This window comes from Homalodisca vitripennis, chromosome 6 (genome assembly GCF_021130785.1).
Source record: "Homalodisca vitripennis isolate AUS2020 chromosome 6, UT_GWSS_2.1, whole genome shotgun sequence".
In the NCBI taxonomy this organism is placed as follows: domain Eukaryota; kingdom Metazoa; phylum Arthropoda; class Insecta; order Hemiptera; family Cicadellidae; genus Homalodisca; species Homalodisca vitripennis.
Window position 1 is genome coordinate 117473803 of NC_060212.1, and position 22681 is coordinate 117496483.

Below are 22681 nucleotides of genomic sequence, written 5' to 3' on the forward strand. Positions count from 1 at the left end.
TGATACTCTTAGTTTTGGTATAACAATTCTGGAAATGGCTTTAGTTGATAATGATGAGTGAGTAGGTTTGTGCGTAGGTCGGGGGAGGATGTATGAAAGGCTGTGCTATGGGATTAATTTGAAAATTAATGTTTGGGTTAGGGGAGGGGGTAAAAATCTTCAGTTGGGTACTTGATTTTTGTCTTTATATAACTTTAAGGTCGTCAAAAATGTCTGGCTGTCCTCTCACCGGATTCACCTCTGGGTGTTCACGCTCAGACTGCCATAGTCAAGTGTTATTTTTTTAATGTCCAACCAGTGACATGGGTCTGGCGATAATCTACATCTGTCAATGCATAAACGAGCATGACGGTAATATAATACAATCTGGAAAAAAACATATAGTTTCATATTTTCACTTCTTTCCATACTCTTTATTTCAAACTCCACCACAACTAGTCCAGCTGACGTTCGATTTTTCTTAAGTTAAAATACTCTACGACTTGCATACATGCAAGCCAATGCAGATTAGCTCTCAGCTCCTGAACTGTAACCTGCGAACATGCAATGTTCGGTGGATCTGACAATGGAAATACAAACACAAGATACGATACATCGCGACGTATCGCTATCGCTTCTGGTCTTCTGTATCGATATTCGATACGGTGCGAACGTACTTCCCAGGTGCGATACTGTGTCTGATATCAGTTGTCAAAACATCTCTCACATTCAGTGTGGCCTCTATTACAGTACATATGGACCTATCGCTTCTGGTCTTCTGTATCGATATTCGATACGGTGCGAACGTACTTCCCAGGTGCGATACTGTGTCTGATATCAGTTGTCAAAACATCTCTCACATTCAGTGTGGCCTCTATTACAGTACATATGGACCGACCTATCGCAAAGAAATCGTGTATCTTTGCCATAGGTAAATCATAAAAATACCCAAACTCTGTTACAAAATACATTTTAAAATTGTGGACAAGCAACAATATTGACACATATTTAAACGTAACAACGTCTAAAATATCACATATGTCAAGATATTAAATAAACCATTACATATATATATATATATATATACAGTACTTATTTTGTGGCATATTAATTGAAACACGGCTTACATTAGACTGGTGTAAGCATCAATACCGGAATTAATCGATTAGATGATAAACAAATCTGATAAACGCTCTAATTTTCCCCACAAATGTTGACTAAATTATTAAAAATGGAAAAGAAACCGAGCAATAATTATGTGAATCTAAATTTTGTATTTTTATTATATTAACCACCACACACTAACTATAAGCGAAAGTACAAATGTATTTATTTTTGTGTGATATTTTGTTTTCATAATTATTACATATCTTGCCTAAACTGGAGGTTCCGTGTTCGAATCTCAAGTTTTCTTTTGTAAATCCATTACATAAGGTTGTTTTAAAAATCTAGCCGACAAAAACATAAAAAGGCAACATAACAAGGCCAAAGAAAAAAACATTCAGGAATTAATTAAAACTATGAAAAATCTGTCAAAGGAGTGCATTTCGTTATTTTATAAATTAAAGAGTTCATTCTCAGATAAAGATGGATTAAAAGAGGAGATTATGGAAGTAGAATAGATTTTAGACAGAATGGACACCCTACGTTTATTATGGAGAAGAAATTCATAAATACTAGTATTATGTTGCTTGCTTATACATAGTATGCAGTAATATACGTAGTTTAAAGTAGATAGTATAATCATTATCGGGGTCAGATGCTGGAGCTGCTACAATATAAAGTACCACTACGTGCATGTAATACAGTTCAGGTGCAGAGACCTGACAATGCAGTTTTTGTGAAATCGATAAAGAAATTCCTCCTGGGACAGAAATTGGTCGTCAGCTGTCCTTTTTGGGTGTTGTATCGAAAGATTTAACAATACCACCTAGTAACCTTTGTCAGATCATACATTTTTAGATCGAAACTCTTAAAGCCAACCGCTAGATACGTAAATAAAAGTTGCCAATCAGAGCTAGCCAACCATATGAAGACCAACCATTTGGCTGATATTACTATAATTGAAGTTTCTGACGTTTTTTTTTCTTTGCCAAGCTATACAAATGTTATATTTGGTAAAAGAAACTGTAGTTGATAACCCTCTCGATACTATCCCACTAAAACTTGCTGGGCTGAAGTTCCATTTTTGTTTTAAGGTAAATTCCTCTATTAAGTTCACGAAACACGGCTCTAAGCTTCATGGCTGTGGAATGAAGGATGGAAATGGTGTTGACTTGCACAAACCCGTGGCTCTGCGACTCCGTGTCAAGGTTGCTCCCAACGCTCGGCTGCTCACAATAATCTGGGAAGACTACGAGAAAAAACACCCAAACATTATTCTTTCTTGTCCTTGAAGTTTCGACAAATGTTTCTATAAAAACCTTCGACTATATTTGACTGTTTTTAATGCTCCCGGCGTAAAATAAATAAGGCATGTGGTAGGAATGCGGTCATCTAGAACGCAGATTCCGGAGAATAGAACGAGGTTCCGGATTATCCGAAATTCTGGATTATCCAAAGTTCCAGATTATTCAAAATTCCGTATTATCCGAAGTGGCATATTATCCGATGTTCCGGATTATCCGAAGTTTCGTATTATCCGATGTTCCGGAATATCCGAAGTTTTTTTAATCCACTCTATATGGGTATAAACCTGTTTTAAAACTGAAATTCAACTGTTTTTTATACATTACTATAACGCAAAAACATACTGGCTGGCAGCAAAATGTCTCATGAGTTAACGGCAGTGAACAACGCTGCCAGAATCCAGACTCTGTTGTCGCCGTAGCGATGTTTCCGTGCACGTGCCGGAATGCTGTTACGTTTTAACAAATAAGAACATTGTGTGTTATTGATAGGCCTTCATACATAACAAAGTTATATTTAGTGATGTATACCATAATATTATGTATGGTATTAGCTTCCTTTCCATTAGGGATAGATTACATTCAAGGCTATAAATAGCGAACAGAACGTCAATGTAGGTCCATCATACCGCTACATGGTGTTTAGATATAAATACTAATAGGAGAAAAGTTTTAGTTGGCAGTCACATATCAATATCAACAGGAGGAAAGTTTTAGTTGGCAGTCACATATCAATATCAACAGGAGGAAAGTTTTAGTTGGAAGTCACATATCAATATCAACAGGAGGAAAGTTTTAATTGGCAGTCAGATATCAATATCAATAGGACAAAGTTTGAATTGGCGGTCGGTGCCCTTATCCGGAATAGGTGGAACTGGGCCTATCAACCTCGATAATAGCGTAGCCTACTAGTTAGTTTAGGAGTAGTACGCTGCAGTTGTATGGATGAACGATCTCTTCAGACGAACGTGATTCCGGATTCCATGAATCACGTATGTCGTATTTCAGACGCTGGATTAAGAGGAAGGTGAATTTGGAGCAAACCAGACATTCAGATTGAACCAACCCTTCCCACCATAGCTGCGTTGTGTTGAAAACTCAGTTGCTCCACAATAGGTTTGTTTATACTTGTGTGGTTTTTATTTGACTGCCATTTTTCGAGGCTTAACTGTATAGGGGGCTAAAACAGCTACAAGTCCACCTACAAAAAATATAAACGTTTTTCATCTTTTGACACCGAGTCCACGGCTATCTCCACTTACGTCATGACCTCATTATGCAATTTTGCTAACAGCCCAGGTATGCTATACGGAAAATGCAGTAATAAACCATATGACGCATACTGACAAGAATGTTCTTTTTTTTTAAATAAAACAGTTTTCATGTCTGCATGTTGCATCTGTGAAGGAATTTTAATATCATACTGAATTTGCCTTTTGTTACTGTCCAAGTTGTGTATACTTGTGTTATCATCTCATTTTGATAAAACAATAAAACACTGAGAATCGAGCTCGGTTATTGTGATGATAACAAATGTTCTGCAAGTTCATTGTTACTTGTTTGTCCTATAAACGCATGATAAATATAAAAGCAAACAACCGCACAGATGTTTCGACACAGCTGATTGTTTATTACTTATTAATTAGAACCTTGTTAACAATTAGTTTAAAATGTGTTGATATAGATATAGTCTGATTCGTTCTTGTGTATTAATACAGTAATTTTCCACCAAGCGATTACATGCATGACGAAGCCCTAAAACGCTTCCTTTTTCGCATTCGTTATATGATTTAATGTACGAGTGATGTAGCTTCCATTGCCATCGATATACAGGGTGTCCGTAACTCTATGGACAAAAGTATAACACGTTATTGATCAGCTCAAGACAAACATATTTCACCATGTGAACATGGGTCTCCGATGCTTAGTTTCCCATATGTCTGTCTGTATGTAATTTTTATTTAAAAATAATATCTTAAAAACTAATGAATTAAATTATACCAAATTTGCCTCAAATGATTATGATAAGAAGGAAAAATAGTGAAGAAAAATATCATGAAATTATCTTTAGTGTTTTCAAAATGGCGAGCATTAACACGTTTAAACTTTGATTATCGAAAAAACCAGCAGTTTTTCTCAATAACTACAAGAATAACAGTTTTTAGAGGATGTTTACACAAATCTAATGACACCACAATTATTTAAATCGAATAATAAATAACTGATTTAGAGGATATTTACTGTGACAAGACATGGCCCCCATTGAGTTTCTCAGCGAATAGCCAACAATACAAAAACGGAATAAACGGCAGCTCTCAATGTGGGCCATGTCTTGTCACAGTAAATCTGTCTAAATCGGTTATTTATTATTCGATTTAAATAATTGTGGTGTCATTAGATTTGTGATAACATCCTCTAAAAACTGTTATTCAAGTAGTTCTTGAGAAAAACTGCTAGTTTTTTTTAGATATTCAAAGTTTAAAAGTTTTAATGGTCGCCATTTTTAAAACACTAAAGATAATTTCATGATATTTTTCAGTAACTTTCCTTTTTATCATGAACATTTGAGCCAACTTTTGTACAATTTAATTTATTAGTTTTTGAGGTATTAATTTTTATACAGACATACAAACAGACAGAAACTAAGTATCGGAGACCCATGTTCAAATGGTGATATGTTTGTTTTGACCTGAGTACTAACATGGTCTACCCTAGTCCAGAGAGTTATACTTTCTATTGTAGGTATCAACGGTAAGTACGGTAAGTAACTGTTAAAGTACATTTGTTACTATATTTCCTGCATTGAGTATGCAACTATTCACACACATCGGCTGACGTAATCTGGCGCCTGTAACACAAGGTGTATTATTCATAAGACTAAAGTACTAAACGAAACTTCTGAAACCAACTGTCAGGCACTTACATAGACTAACTGTCTACAGATACAGGCTTGCCGATTACTGATATCAGTTACGGTTCAAGGTCATGGAGAGATACCACGCTCTCGCTCAACCATCAGTTATTTACACCGCTTTGAGGAATACTTTAAAATCGTAAAACAACAAATAACACTGTGCCTATATGCATTGCTATTTTAGAGTCTATCCTACAGCATAACCTTAGTATGGTCGGTTGGATCATTTAGTATTTCTTACATTTAAATAAAATACCATAGAGATATATACAGAGTGTTCATTTGAAAACTACAAACTCGTATTAAAAGATTATAGCCCAAGTATAAAAATTCTGTAAAAGGGAGTGTATAGTACTAATTGGGGAAACAAACAAAATTTTCAAAATGGGGGTGAGCACCCCTATTCCCCCCGTACCCAAAGTCAAAATTTTGAAATGGCAACTAATACCTTGTGCCACGTCAAATTGAAGCTCATACAAAATGCTGTTTTTGAATGCTGTTTGGTATCAGCAGCTAATAATGTAATTTCTTACACAACAATTTATTAGTCTACAAGCTACTGTACTATTGCTAATAACAACAACATGACTCACTGAATACTGTTGTAAATCCTTTGCAAACTTCATATTAAATGTTCAAATTAGTAGACATTGTTGTTCAAGCAAAAAAATAACCTATTTTCGAATTCTTGCCTAACCATTCTAAAAGTTTCTCTGGTTAAGCGTCTGCACTCAGCAGTGATCCTGTTTTTCAAGTCTTGGACACCAGGGGGATGTGTTTTAAAAACTACTGATTTCAAGTGACCCCACAAAAAAGTCTAAGGGTGTTAAGTAGATTGAATATGATGGCATGGAGTAATATTGACTATGGATATTGTTGACCAGTACTATGCAACATGTTACCATAAAAAAGGGATTGTAGATTTTTTCTCTGTAGTGTTACGGTGCGTAAGAGAGGAGAACTCAGTTACTTAATGTGTTGCAAACGGTTGATCTTATATTTGAAAGAATTTTTTATTACACCTCTAAGTAATGTAGTACACCTCCAAATGTCTTTAATGGAGTTAGGAAGATGTATTACAATCTGATAACGAGCCTGGGATTTTGTATGTATTTGAAGGAAAGTTAAGGCATATTTTATAATCTGGACCTAAGAAAAACTGTTTAAAATACGGATATGAATTGTTTACACTGAATCATTTGTAGTATAATGTGAGGTATTGACATATTCTCTATTTATGAACATAATTATCTCATTGAAATATTCTAAGAAAACATATTTCTTCTTCAGCCTCCTTTGTTTGGGACTGATTACAAAATTACCCAAAGGCTCTCCTTTAGATGCATCTGATTACTCGTGGAGTGATAAAAACATTTTATCTCGTTATCAAAAAGGTTATCTTAACCCTCGAAATTTCAGGTCATCTTTAGTGTTGTATACCCGTACTTTAAACATTTTTTTAATTACTTTTTTACTATAAACCTATACATGTAATGCATCATTGTTTTTAGGAAAATGTGGAAATAATTATGGTATAAAAGCATTATGCATAAGCCATCAAAAAAGCCAATTTTTTAAGTGGTAAAATTGCTTCTGGTAAAGTCTGATAATATTATAAAAATTTGAATCTGAAATAGCCAATTTATTCTTACTTGTAAAATGTTTTTATTATATATATATATATATATATATATATATGTATATTGGTTATTAATTTATTTATTGTTTTCTAGTGCATATAATTTTCTATATTTTTGCATATTTTGGAAACAATTAGTGTAAAGAGTATATGTTTAATAAAGGTTTAAAATAATTATAACCATAGTAACAAATTTAGCCTTTCGTATGCTATTTGTTGTTTTTACAATATGTATATATATATATATATACATAATTTCAATAAACATTGAATCACAAAAAGTACTTGCTCCGCCGGGAGTCGAACCCGGATCTCTCACTTGCCGGGTGAATGTGCTACCATTACACCACAGAGCGCTTACTTTTTCCGATTCAATTATTTTTTATTTGGCCGTATCTGTCAAATATGCGTTTAAATAAGCAAACTAACATATGATCGGAATACCAAATACCTGTCAAACGACTTTTATTTACTTTTTGTGATTTGTGATTCAATGTTTATTGAAATTAAATAAGGCTATTGCCATTTATACAATTTAATGTAAATAAAAGTCGTTTGACAGGTATTTGGTATTCCGATCATATGTTAGTTTGCTTATTTAAACGCATATGTGACAGATACGGCCAAATAAAAAATAATTGAATCGGAAAAAGTAAGCGCTCTGTGGTGTAATGGTAGCACATTCACCCGGCAAGTGAGAGATCCGGGTTCGACTCCCGGCGGAGCAAGTACTTTTTGTGATTCAATGTTTATTAAAATTAAACAAGGCTATTGCCATTTATACAATTTAATATATATATATATATATATATATATATATATATTGTTACTACATAAATTTGTTACTATGGTTATAATTATTTTAAACCTTTATTAAACATATACTCTTTACACTAATTGTTTCCAAAATATGCAAAAATTTAGAGAATTATATGTACTAGAAAACAATAAATAAATTAATAACCAATTTGAAAGTTTTTTATTTTTGAAAAGTGGTTTGTTACTAAATTTGTTACTATGCATACAATTATTTTTCTAATTGACAAACATATATTTTTTACACTAAATATTTCTAAAATGTATCCAAATTTAGCATAGAATAGCCTTAAAAAATCTATAACAAGCTTTAAACCAACATAATACACCTGTTTAGTATTATAGGACAAACATTAAATATTGTGAATTGCAGGTTACTCTATGTTGCTCTAGTTAGTTCTTACTCTGTCATTTTATCAATATTCTTATTCATAGTTTTCGTTCTAATGAATTTGCCATAACTAATCATGTTCACACTCATAGAACTGTTTTCCCTGATATTTTTAAATGTTTTATATTACTGTGTAATTGTTTAACTAGTAATATTGTCACTTAAAATTTACTAATTAATTTGTAAACACTCTGTTGTAAATATTTAGGTAAGTTTAACTCATTAAATTGCTATTTTCTGTAAACCAGGCTTCTTATTTCTGCTTTTTCCTCTTGCTAATGTACTAAACAAAACCATACCGATGATATATCACTAATTTTCAAAATGGCTGGATGAAGACGATCTTTCTAGCAACATTTATGACGTCATTGTGGCATCACTGTTGCCAAAACAGCAAAACAAATTTCACCAATGAAATCAGTAATTGTGTCTGTTTGAAATGGTATATACGAATAAATAGTGGTGGTAATTTTGATAGATGTACCATATGAACTGTCAAAACACCTGTCAGATCGACATTATAATAATTAATGTTGATTGCCAGTTCGAGGGTTAAATGTTTAAAGACTGTGACCTTAAAATTTTCCCAAATCACAATCAAAAAATAATTAATTGCAACGTGTTAATGTGAATGTCCAATACGGTGTTCCCCAAATTCATCTTCTAGGTCTATTTTTTTTTTGTCTCCAAGAATGGAATGTTTAGATATGGAAAATTTACGCTCTCAAATTCCGGGTGGGAGTAACATTTACCATCTCCACACACACCCCCCCCCCCAGGCTTTGGGAGGGGGGGGGGGGGGGGTTGGAAGGGTGAATAAATATTAAAACTCCACCATAACTCAACTGGCGGGTGTAGTAAGTTTGTTTTAAACACATTCGCTTCCGCTTCGTATATCACATGACCTGAGCAGCAATTTGGACTTTTTGTTCTCTTAGGATAAGAATCTTAGAAAATTACACCTGGTTCTATAAGGGCCTTTGCGCTGCTTCCGGAGTGACAGGATATTCTGGCTGGATAAGGTCTGGGGTAGGGGGCCGCTTCCTGTCGAGATCCATGAGGAAGAATTTAGGGCACTAATCTCAAGTCATGTCCCCTCGGAAGAAGGGAAGTCAGCTCTGAACTAGTCTCTCCAGTCAAAGCAGACAGGGGGTGGCACACCCTTCTGTCTAGGCTGGCAAGACCGATTGACTTATAGGGAACGAATCCCACAAACTCCAACAGTCGTCTCCCGCAGTAGACTCGACCTATCGAATTACCCTTGCACACCAGAATTTCAACATTTTCAGTTAGTGATGTGCCGCTCCTTGAAATCCATAAGGTTGCCCAGATTTAAGTCACACATCGGTTTTTTGCTGTATCCAGTGTGGAATCAACTGGAAGGTATAAACCAGTCTGAAGTGAACTCTTTCGAGGATGATTTGGACAATATTCAGCGTTGTGTTTTTAATGAAATTTAAGTAAATAACGTTATCTTTGTGTTCCTAATAGGTATAGAAAGCACAACAGATACATATGTTAAGTTTATTTAGCAGAATATTATTTTGATTCCCATTGCTGTAGGAAATAGAAATACGAATTAGACTAGAAAAAAGCAATATATGCAAATACAAAAAAAAATAGAAATATTTCAGCCAGTCTGAAAAATTAGATATGAATACAGCTTAATGTTTGAATAAAATGAGAAGAAAGAAGACTGGAATTTTTTATAGGGTCTTCTTCATTGTTTATGAGTTTATCTTTATTTCTGTTTATATTTAGTGTTTCCCAAGCATTTAAGTTCATTGGTTTTGTTACTTCTTTTATTAATGTTATGTTTTTAATTGTTTTTTAAATGTGTTTTAATGTTCTGTGTCCTGATTCAATGCAGTGCTTAGCTACAGCAGATTTTTCAACTCTTCCATATTTTGTGTGTAATAAATGCTCTTTATATCGTGTTTTATTGTTTTTTTTTTTGGTTTGTCCAATATAAGTTTTGTCATAGTCATCGCATCCAACTTCATAAATTCGTGATTTATTATAAATGATAATTTCCTAATTAATTAAATTTCGTATTTAGGGTTTCCTAAAATTTGGGATATTGAAAATCCAGTCTTCTTTCTTCTCAATTAATTCAAAAACTATACCGTAGCCATATCTAATATTTCCTACTGCCTGAAATATTTCCAAAATCTTTTGTATTTGCATATTTACACCATATGGTAGTTTAATATTAATTGTAATAAAAATAATGTAAATATTCATTTGTGGAGTCGCCTATTGATGAAACCTTTGGTTTCGAAATGCCTCGTCCAAAAAATAAACCGTATTGGAAAGTATTGTTTTATTAACATTTAATACTATTTAAATTTGTTTTCCAATTGCTCCAAGAGTATTCAATGAAGATTTTAGGCGACAATATAGGTTGCCAGCACCGACTAAATAATTTGTCTTACGTAATACCGTAACCACTACATTGTGTATCATATTGTGAAATATAATATATGCACAGACCGATATACCTCATTTTCATTGCAATCCAACCTATCCGATTCTTCCTGCCAACGCAGATGAGTCAGAGTCAACCTACGCCAGTGCACTCTTCCAGTCAGTTCTTCGAGAAGAGGTGTACAAGACAACACACGTACGCACGTATTTGGTTAGGAATGCAATTAAAATACAGAACCGCGAAGCTAGCTGGCGCCGTTTTCTGGTTTTTTGTGAGAGAAATCGAGCTGGTAATTCCACACGACGCATAGTGAGGCAAAACACCCTCAAAATTCGGCATAAATTCATATACAACTATTTCTTCTACTATACAACTTTTAATTGTTTTTCTATTACAGAAAATAAAAAAAATGCCATTAACGCAATAAGTAGGCCTAATCACAACCCGTTTCTTTGTTGAGAACGATCTTTTAGCAGTACATTTCAGTAATAATAATCATTTACTAAAAAAGTAATTGAAAAAAAAATAAAATGTTGGGGTCCGGACCCCTTGGAGCCTTTCGCTGGCTAAGTCCTTGAACTGAAGGACTTAGCATAAGCATGAAACTCACATTGAATATTGAAGAAACGCTAATGCAATAATAATGAGAGTGTGCCAAGGATTTGGTGGGGTCAGCGGCTTATCTCGTTTTGGAATGCATGCTTTTGGTAATGGAGATAAGGAGAAATGATCCTATTTCGAGAAAATTTATCGTTCATTTTTTAGCGTTTCTGCCAAGGAAACCGGGGGTTTACCTCATTGTGCGACGTGTAATAAAAGTATAATAATATTATATATAATATAATATTATTATTATATATAATTTTCATTAATCTCAGCAAAATCTTGAAAAATCTGCATTTAGATGTAAGTTGGATCAATTTCACAAAACTAGTCTTCTCAGTGAAACCAGAAGTAAGGACTGTCGTGACAGAGGACATACACCGCGATTGCCGTGTTCATGGAGGGAGACCAATTTCCGAATTAGGTCAGCCGGAGAGGTAGCTGAACGACTGAAGGACACGATAGCATGTCGAAACTTCTGTCTGTCTCTATGTAGCCTATGTGTGCACTGTGCATCGCTTTACCCAGATCGGCCGGCCGGCATACAGGGCCGTAACTGGAGATCCGGGGCCCGGGGGCTAGTGCCGCATTTGGGAAATTTCGTTGAAAATGACTCTTGATTGTTATGAAAATGTTTGCACCACAGTTCAAATGACAAATATAGTGTTGAGGCTATTTTAATTTGTACTAAACTATTCTGGGCTAGAACTTAGATCGTCTATCCACAAACAAAACCCGTTCTTAGTGTTACACATGGTAGCTGTAATTGTGAGGGAAACTGTAAGAAATATTGGAGAAATATCCATCCAAACAAGGGTTATTCAAGTATCCATTATTATTTATTGTAACACTGAAACATCTTTTGCTGTCTAAAAAAATACTTCTGGCCGGAATTTTTTTAGATATAGTTTCCTATTAGATAGGCTATGGTACGTTCACTGTTGATTTTATAAATATAATTCCACACATACAGAAATGAAGAAGTCATGCATCAATTTATGTACCGATGTAGGATTTACTTCACGACTATGCTGCTTAGTTGTAGCATTTTTCACACCATCAACATCATTTTAATTTAATTGTAACTGTATTAAATAAACATATTAGTCGTTTGTACTAAGCTGTAAGCTTCATCTACGATTTTGAATACAGGCAAATGTTAAGACCATACAATGAATTTAGAATTTCGTTATACTTATCTGGATACTTATACGCACTTGGATTTCATCCTACCATTTTATAAAATATCAAAAATATTGTAGTACCACGTTTGTGCCATAAAGCGTCCTCGATATAGGTATATTCTCATACATCTAGTCAGGTGATGTGAAAACATTAAAAGCACAGCAGATTTGAAATAATCATTTGTACACAGAATTATTTCGATAAAAGTGCGCAGTTTTCGGAGTCGATAGAGGATGTGAGTACAATTTTTTTTTCCACTTCACATGGGGTCGCAACTTTTTTGATTCCGCGAAAATTGCGAATCTGTGAAACCGCCTCCTTGTTGGCAACACGTAGTGTTCCCTTTGAATTTCAGACTGAAAAACACAAAGGTTGTGAAACTAAATGTGTTTTTTCTTCATAACTACAAATGACAGAACCATTTCATGCAAAAATTAATGTACAAAATAGTATTAGCAGCAGAAGTGGGGGGAAAACCTCCGATTTTTCAAAAATGTAAGACAGTGCATGTTAAGAAGAGCTCAGCTTTGCATCGACACAAACGGAATAATTTTTTTTAATTCTTGTTCACATCATGTGGTTTTTTGTATATTATTACAAGAGAAATTAAGCTTTGACCCCACGTGTATTGGGAGGGAAATGTGTGTATTCATATCCTTTATCAACCCTGAAAAACGCGCACTTTTATCGGAATCACCTGGTTGGTATACATCAAGGCACGTAATACAGGTTTGAAAGATGAGCGCCAGACACCGCCGACGCCATGATGTTACAGACAGCTTGTCAACACCTACATACAATATTGGCTGTTTGTCAGGAAACTGCTGTCACTTCTATACACGCTTACGCTCGCCGCCTCGCGGTAACACCTGCACTGACTGTGTGCACCTCTGTCATACATACCGCTCGTACCATCGTTAAAACGTTGCGTCAACAATCACGATTTTATGGTCTACAGGCTCCCTCGACAATATTTCATTTGTCATTTAACTAAAGTAATCATTGGAATCTTGTTTGAAATTCAATTCCACTGAGTTACTACAACTTGGTCTATTTGCAATGTAGATATGGTGGGTAGGGTTCCAGTTGAACCTACACTGTGTACGGCAAAAACCGATGTGTCACTTAAATCTGGGCAACCTTATGTCTACTGCGGGAGATGACTGTTGGAGTTGGTGCCAGCCTAGACATAAGCGTGCCACCTTCCTGCTTGCTTTGACTCTTCCGAGGGGATTTGAGATTAGTGCCCTAAATTCTTCCTCGTGGGTTTCAACAGGAGGCGTTCCTTACACCCAACCTCACCTATCCAGAATATCCTGTCACTCCTGAAGTAGCGCAAAGGCTCTTATAGGACTAGTTGTAATTTCTCAGCCTCTTTTCTTGAGATCCTAAGGGAACCAACAAAATTGTGGAAAGGTGAGTGTTGAGTGTTGAGAAAAAATTCAGTGTGAGTGTTGAGTTTAGCTTCGTTTTATCATTCACCTGGTGAGATAATGAGAACACCTCTTAATCCGGACTACATTGATTGGCTGCTGGGTAACCCGACAGACCTCTTTTGTACTCTGTAGGTGTGTCTGTGATGTCGAAACGACGCAAGTTCATTTTGAACGTCTTCGTCACCGATTGTTATCTCCAAATTCCCTGAGTCCAGTCTATGACAGAATTGCAACATTCACATTACTCTACATTGTAGTCACCCGGTCTGCCAAACTACATTATGGACCCTTGTTTCTCGGCTCCAGTGACCGCGACTATATTTGACTGGAGAGCTGAAATAGAAACACTACTCGAGCACGTGTTTACTGTGTTTATCATTCTGAGAGCGCGGGAAGGCGTGGCGGTGCGTGATTTGGCAGATTCGTTATCGCAATGACCGCAATGCCTCATCAATGGAGCTGCACACCACATAGTAAAATCCTAATTACGCTATGACTCTGCTATTTACAGCTAACCATCTTGGAATTAACGAATAAATTTTTGGATTCAAACCTAAACCGGGAAGGTGATTGATGGTAAGAGTATGTGATAATGCCCTAGATTATCGGGGTACACGGGTGTCACTTTCCAGAAAATGTTTTTACTTTCAACCAAAATATTATGCTTGAGTTTCATATCAAAGTATTTTGTTATAAATATATTAAAGCTTTTGCATTATTAAAGCAAAGTATATAACTCAATTTGTGTCGATGGTCTCTAGTCTACCAATCATAAACTAGAAACTGTTGTAGATGGAGCTTATATTGGTCACTGTTAAATTACACAAATTTATTTTGTGATGTGTCTGAAGAAGATATCTTGGATATCGAAAGGCCTCACAAAACAATAAAATGTATTAAATATTGGTTTTATGTTTTTAATGTAATTTAATCATAAACTAAATCATTTTCTGTCAACAATAACAAATAAACTACTATTTTCTATTACAAACATTTTTGTGTGTTACAAAATAGTTTTTGTTTAATTACAATCGTCTCCAAAAGGACTGTAAATAACTTACAACATTGTATACCCTTCAAGAAGTACCTATGGATAATGAGATTTTTATACAAAATGTGATAAAATGTACGCCAATTAATTAAATAATAAAAGTAGAAAAATTAAACTTGGAAAATACTTCTATATCAACAGGTTCTAAATATTTGGCATATTTAAAAGGTTCAAAAGATACTCCCTAAAAAGGGAGGTAACGCCCCTTTCTTCATCTCAATATTTTCAAATGGTAACCTTCCTTTGAGTTCAACTTTGTACAGTGAAGAAAATATGAGTTTTAACACAATTCCGGGATTTTGATCTGTTTTTGTTTAAAAAGTACTGTATTCAAGATCAAAATTTCACACAGTCAAATCTTGATTTTAATATCTTTATTTGGGATTAAACACTGAGAGGGTTGGTTAGTACAGGCCTACCTTATCTGAATGTTTAAATATAAATTTTTGAGTGTTATGTATCTATTTACGATTTGTGTTTAGTACTTTTTTGTTTAGTTTTCAATATTTACAGATAGAACGTTTATTCAACTAGTCTTAAAAAGAAGTTTAATGGGTGTTATAAGAGGAACAAAATAAGCTATTCTTAGAGAATATTTTGTCTTTAGGAATTTATTTATGTACTATGGGTTAAAGGAAATTGACTATTAAAATTTAAATAATGTTAAAATATTAAATTTTAATTAAGATTACAAAATTGTGTTGTTCAATTGTTTTATTTTATGATATTTTCTTCTTCTTTTAAATGTCATTGGAATCTTCAATTAAAACCCCAATTATTTAATATAATTGCAAAGTAGAAAACTTAAAGGGTTATTTAATTAAAAATAGGAATACTTAAAGTGTTATTTAATTAAAAATAGGTTTTATGCAATTCTGATTTGTAACATTTCTATAACTGAATTAAAAATTGGTTTTAGCTGATCCTTTGCAAGCCAATCACTTGTGGGGCAGGAAAAATGTCACTTCTGTATGTATGTGCATGATATCTAAAAAAACAAACTGATGTACAGACTTGAAATTGTGCATGAAGCTTCTTTTTTATATAAGAAACACCGAGTTCGATGGTGGTACAAGTTATCCCATAAGATTTGAATGAGCGTTGGTGAATATGCTTACATTGGTATTATGGGTAACCGTAATGGCAACGAGAAAATAGCAGAATCTGACATGAAACCCAACTCAATGAACAAAAATCTGAATGTATCATGTGGCAAGATGTGTTGAGAAAGCTTTCATAATGTAGACTTAAAATTTGGCATGAAACTTTATTTCTAGAAGAATGAATTCTATGATGTGTCAACTTTTATTTTGTATGATTGCCAAGAATGAACCGAGCTATAGATTTGAAATTTTCCATGCAACCACAGCAAAGCCTGTTAGGACATGTGGTGTGGTATACTTATACCTTATAGTGAAATAAATAACATTTTATCTCTGTTCTATTAAGCTCTCTACAATGGCACCACATACATAAAATACAGATAGGACCAAAACAGTTTACTACACTGCAACATTCGTGATGCTATCTCTAATCTCCATGGTTATGAGTAAATATTTTGATTGATTAATTGGAGTAAATGCTTACTAAAATAGTACTAAGTATGAGATTTACAACAACTATACTGAAGGGTATATAATTTTACAAAAATTTCCAATACAACAATGGAATTTCAAACTAGAATTAACAGTTAAAATACAAATGTTTATACCAACTATATTTTTTATTTTCAATGTTAAACAAAACTACACTTACAATATCTTGTTTCTTCATATGTGTAATATACAATCCATTATTTACTTTACTTGTTTGCCAGCAATATGTGTTTGAACCAATGTCATACATTGTATTCAAGCACAATTATTTGTACTCTTTTTCACACTTGCTGGAGATAGGCAGATACTTGCACTTTTTATACACTTGCAAATATAAATGTACAGAAAAAAGAAACTGGGGCTTAGGTTTGATCATTGTAGGACACCCTTATTACATTTCTACTACAGCTAGATTATTAACTATCCATACAAATATTATAATACTTGTAACAAGTTTTCTTAGATACTTCAAGTACAAAGGCTAGTCCGAGCTTGACCACTGAGAGCAAACACATTTTCACAACCCAAGTCTTGAATTAGGCACAACTATTTGTAAACTCCTGCTATATTTCATTGTTAACAAACAAACCAGACCCACAGGATTTACTGGTAAGCCAACTCCACACAAGTTGCATCTGCCTCTTGAACAGCTGCCAATACAGCTCCATCACATAGACTCATTAGATCATAGTACAATATTGGCAGCCATCTTCATTTTTACTATAAGGACAAGGCTAAACCTTTTTGCAATGTAATCCCTTCCCTAGACATAGAGTTTTGTGACATCTCATTTTAAAACTATGGTTATGCGCATGGTTCTTCAACAAGAAATTTGTTTTAATTACAAGAAATTATTACGTAGTAAAAATACTCATTTAAATATCCCTCCCAAGCGTTTGCCGAAAGATTTGGAGAAATCTTGGTATTTATACAAATTATATGCATTGAAAATAATAATAAGAAGTTAAAAATATAGTAATTCTTTTACCACTCCCTTATAATTTATTTTCTTCTCTTAATTTTTTCTGCACATTCTTATCTCCTCACTACAAAGGTACGCACATGTTACCCATTTGCTTCCACCCTAACCTGCTCTTCTCAATACTCTGTACCAACATTTCTTGCCAACCAACAACGCAGTTTTTTTTTTTTTTTTTTATAAGTAGCAATAACCAATATAATTCAGAAAATATTTATTGCTAACATCCAAGTTTTCCAGTCCACACTGTGTTAAAATACTGCTTACACAAGTATGGCTCTCCAGTACAATGCCAAAATACTTCACGAATTTAATCGTGTGAGCAGTGTTTATACCGTAAACTGTTGTAAACCGGAAAACTTTCTGTAAATGTTAGTTATGACTCAAACCGTGTAAACCTAAGAACAAAGTATTAATCATTTTCATTACTTATGATATTTTTTAATTCCAAGATTTCTTGTTAACTGTTAAAATACTTCTTCATATTATAGTAGAGTGATTTAAAATAAAGAACAATTTTCACGGAATACACAAATGTCAATAGAAAATATAGCAAAAACACTACTTGAAATTGTACAAGAAAACTACGAAATTGAAGGGCTATCTACGATACTTAAAAGTAAAATATAAAAATGAGCACCACTGGCCTACTTTGTAATACCCTAATAAATTTGGAATATTATTCGTGTATAACAAGTATTCACTTAAAAGAAACAAGGCAGTAAATCTGTGATTTGTTATAATAAAAATAACAGAAGTACATGGCTGTAGAATGCAGTGACAAATTAATAAAAGCTCAATCATATCATTATAGCTTTATCATATCATTATAAAACAATCAAAATGTAAAATTTGAGTAGTTCTAATACAAATTTGAGTGGTTCTAATCTTAGAGTGTGACCTTTACATTCCCGGCAATGATATCATACCCAGTGGGTCAGTGCCTACGGCCTTGAGAACTGGACTGGGTCTGGCCTGGTGAGGAAGCTGCCTCAGATAGTGCAGTGAAATCATCGCTTAGGGACTGGAAAGGGGGAATATGTTCTGTATTACCCACATTTTCAAGTATCTAGATTTTTTTGGAGTGCTTTCTTCATTAATAAAAGAGTTTTCGAATGAGCTCGCACCAGTCCTGTCTTTCATATTTAATAAATCCCTATTTGAAGGGTTATTCCCACTAGACTTCAAAACTTCGAGAACGGTCCCTGTCTTTAAGAACAACAATCATTGTGATTTCAATTATTATAGGTCATTGTGGTCAATTTCTATTATTCATATTTTTTCCAAAATCTCTGAATCAATCATCCATCACTGACTTCTTCAATTTCTTACCTCTGAAAACATTCTGTTTGAATCTCAATTTGTGTTCTACCCAAATATCAACACATTGTCTGCTCTATATTCTTTATTATACATCTTTTAGTATAACTTATTATTTTTTAACATTTTGCTATTATACACTATGATCAAATAACTATTTAGGCTTATAACAAATTATAGTACAGTTTATGATTTATACCAAAGGGGTAACATATTAAGTTTTCACAGGATAACGTAACACCTTGCCACAGGAAGTGCATGTTCCTCTCCTTCTCTGGTAGTGTGTGTGGTGTATGTGGTGTTCAGAGCACCGGTTTTGTGCAGCGAAATGCTTTATGCTTATTCTACTCACTCTAGTCTCTCAGTTTATTCTTAAGTACAACTTTTTCTATCATCAATCTTGACTTTGAAAGTCTTCTACATACATTGATTAGTTTTTAATTTTTGTGTATGCTTAATCTTAAGCTTTAATTTTTTTGACACCTGAAGAAGAGGGAAGAATCCGACCCTCGAAAGTCAGTGTTTTATATGTGTAACACATATAAATGTCAATTGTCCAATAAAGCATTATCCTTTCAAATCGTCTATCATTAATAATTAACATTTTGCTTTAAACAAAGAAGATAAATTAAAGTATTAAAAAATAAAAGTTTTCAGTCAATCTGATGGATTAACATGTTACCTGTCAACATATATTCACAGTGAATACTGGATAGCTAAGCCAATGCAATTAAAATCGTCATTTCCCATCCGGATAGTGGTATACAGCTAGGATTGTAGTTTACAGCTAGGATTTTGGTATACAGCTAGGATTGTGGTATATAGCTAATGTATTTATACTAAAAATAAAAATCTATTGTGTAGAGGAGAAAATCCTTTTGCCCCTTTAAATTCCCTCTAGTTACTGTCTTTACTGGTAGAAAGTACACTGGGAAAGAACAACCATAAAACAACTACTAGCTATTGATAAGAGATCTAAAAATAGCACACACATACTCTATATATAATCATTTTGCTGTTCTCTCCAACCTTCATTTCACTACATGACATATTTCTTTGGTCATAAACTATTTCTTTTCCTGTACAAATTTCTTATCACTACAAAATAATTATTTTTAGCACATATTTAAAAACAAAGTATTCTGATAATTAAGTTTATTGTTGTGACATTAGCTAAGAATATTAATCCTTACAGGCCAAAATAACTGTAATCTGCCATTGGCGGAATTGTAAAATAGATCAACCAGAAGCTGCTGTAATTTTACTTCTTTTTTACTTTACTTCTTTTACAATCAGCTAACACTCCAAGTAAAAATTGTTACGTACATTTTTATAGTAAACAACCAATAGAAATATAATTTATTATTTGTCGTAAAAATTTTAATTCTTTCAACTTGCTTTAGAGAAACTGATATTGTTGTCAGCTGGCTATTGAACTAATAGAACTGGAGATAATGTACTTGTTTGTGTATTGTTACAGTACATCAGATCTGGTAGTATTGTAGCTAACAAAATGTAATTTCATAATATGATGTCTCCCACAGTAAAACGTTTTGCATTTTTTTATTAGCTTACTGTGGTTGGTAGAAAAAAGTAAAAAATAAATCAAATACACTTACATTTGTTAATACACTTAATTTTATTGATTGAAATTCAAACATGTTTTTAGACGATCAGAAAGAAAATGAAAGACATTTATTATTATTGTAAAAATGTTTCTGTACTGTAAATATTTCATCAAAAGAAATACAATAATATTTGTTTCAAACTATTAAAAAATGCATAATTCAAAAGTGTCTAGTTTTTATAGTACTGTAAAAATAAGTGTATACAACCTTTTATTTTTTGATGATTTATTTATAAAATCTATAAATAGTTTAGAAGAAAAGTGATTAATGAATAAATAGTTTAACTTTTTTAATATGATAACAGACATTCTGACTCAATAAATTATTATCCCCACCATCAGTAAAATTTTGTGACAAATCACTAATCCACATAATACTGCAACCTGCATCAACGCGTAATTTTATTATTTTTTTACAATTTAAGCAAATCAATGTTATTAATATAATTAAACATTAATATTAAGCTAACACTCCTGCAAAAGAAAGTATATGTTACAACACTAATCTTGTTCTATAACAACTTACCAAGGACCAACGATATTGGAAGGAGTATCCGCTGGAGGCACAAACAAATGAAAAACCTTCCCATTGTGTTTCAACATCTGAAAAAATCATTTTCATATTAGAAAATTATCCTGTAAACATTCACGAGTCTCACATTATTTAACATTTATTTTTTAACATATTAGTTTTTAAACTGCTTGTTATTGTTCCTACCAAGAATGTAGCCAGGAACAAATTTTGGGGGAGTCCAGACAACTAATATTTTCCCGTAGTGGACAGAGAGTGTTCCTTAAAATGTTCTTGACTCGTTTCTTTGTTGAGAACAATCTTTCAGCAGTACATGTCAGTAATAGTGAATTATTTAAATAATAATAATTGTTTACTAAAATAGTAATTGAAAACATTGAAAATTAGGACCCCATTGCTGGCTACATCCTTGGTTCCTACAAATCAAGGAGTCTTTAAATACACATAACGTAGCTATGATGGGAACGGTTAATTCACTGCGAATGTTTAGTTCAACTCCAGTTCATCTTCCTCTGAGCAGCGTCAGGAATCCTCTTTACCTAGATTACCCATTTTTTTATTTTACAGTCTAGGTGTCTCTGATAAGATTCCATTTTGAGCTTCTTCATCACCAATTTATTTTTTATCTCTTCAGATGAACATAACTGCAGGTTTCAGTCCTAAGTTAAGTCTGTGTCAGCATCGAATTCCAGATGCTTCGCTACGAGCCTTTAAACATGTCATCTTGGTGTTCCCACACCAAAGCACCACCGAGACTTTACTTTGTCCTTATCTTCCCTAACTGTTACTCAATAAAGTCATGCAATGCACAATTCTAACACAGTGTTACAAAATCTGACAACAATCTCAGATAGGGATTAAAACTACCTTCACCTAATCAGGTTTTTTAGCTATGTGTGGGCAGGACACATGTACCAGAATATATCATAGATTAGTAATACCTATTTTGTTTTAATTTTCTTTACAGTACTGGTCCACCAAACCCACCAATATATTCGTTTTTAACCCCAAGGTCCAATATATCTGACACTTAGGAACAATGTCTTTCATACCAGATATCTCCATATTATAATGGTAGTTGGCTTAAATGAGATTTCAAAAGGCCATCAAGTTTGGTATAGCAATCGATAAACAAACCAGCCACATGCTGGTCAATAAAAAACACCTTGCTATTCATAATATGGTGGGGGCTATGGTGAGAAGGGTTGATTCAATACGATTGTTGAGTTTAGCTCCAGTTCACCTTCCTCTTACGTGAAGCATCTGAAATCTGATGCTGTTACAAACTTGACTCCTGAAATCTGAAGTCATGTTCGTCTAAAGGGACCCAAAAACAGTCAGTGACGAAGAACAAAGAAGCTAAACGAAACCCCTGCATAGTTTCGACTTGGTTGCTCCACTGTGCTTTGGGATTGTCATCATAGTACACTCAATCGTGCACCCGATGAGACAATGAGTACACCTCTTGCTAAACTCAACATTCACACCATACTATTGACACTGCATTTTGTTTTGTGTGAGAGCGGTCTAGTTGTCGGTATTGGCCATCAGAAGTCAGCGAGACTCACTGTTGATGGTTCATCAATTGTTGAGTTTGTGTTACTGAAATCTTTTGTTTATTGTGTAATTTATTGTTGTTTTAATAAATGTGGTATAGAAAAATCTTCAATGAGTGAAAATAAGTATCCAAGAATTGCAAGAATGACACTCCATACATATTATTATATGAATGGTTCTTAAGATCCTCTTTTAGACATCTTTAAAGGTTGTTTATATAT

General features: G+C 33.7%; 1 protein-coding gene across 1 annotated transcript in view; it reads right to left on the reverse strand.

Annotated features, from left to right (window-relative positions):
• LOC124365534 (piezo-type mechanosensitive ion channel component) overlaps window positions 1-22681 on the reverse strand; it is a 192913-nt gene that overhangs the window by 163229 nt on the left and 7003 nt on the right. Inside the window, exon 2 of the mRNA XM_046821521.1 lies at window positions 20898-20974. Within this exon, the coding sequence (XP_046677477.1) occupies window positions 20898-20961 (64 nt within the window). The 5' untranslated portion in view covers window positions 20962-20974. The remainder of the gene's footprint in view (window positions 1-20897; window positions 20975-22681) is intronic.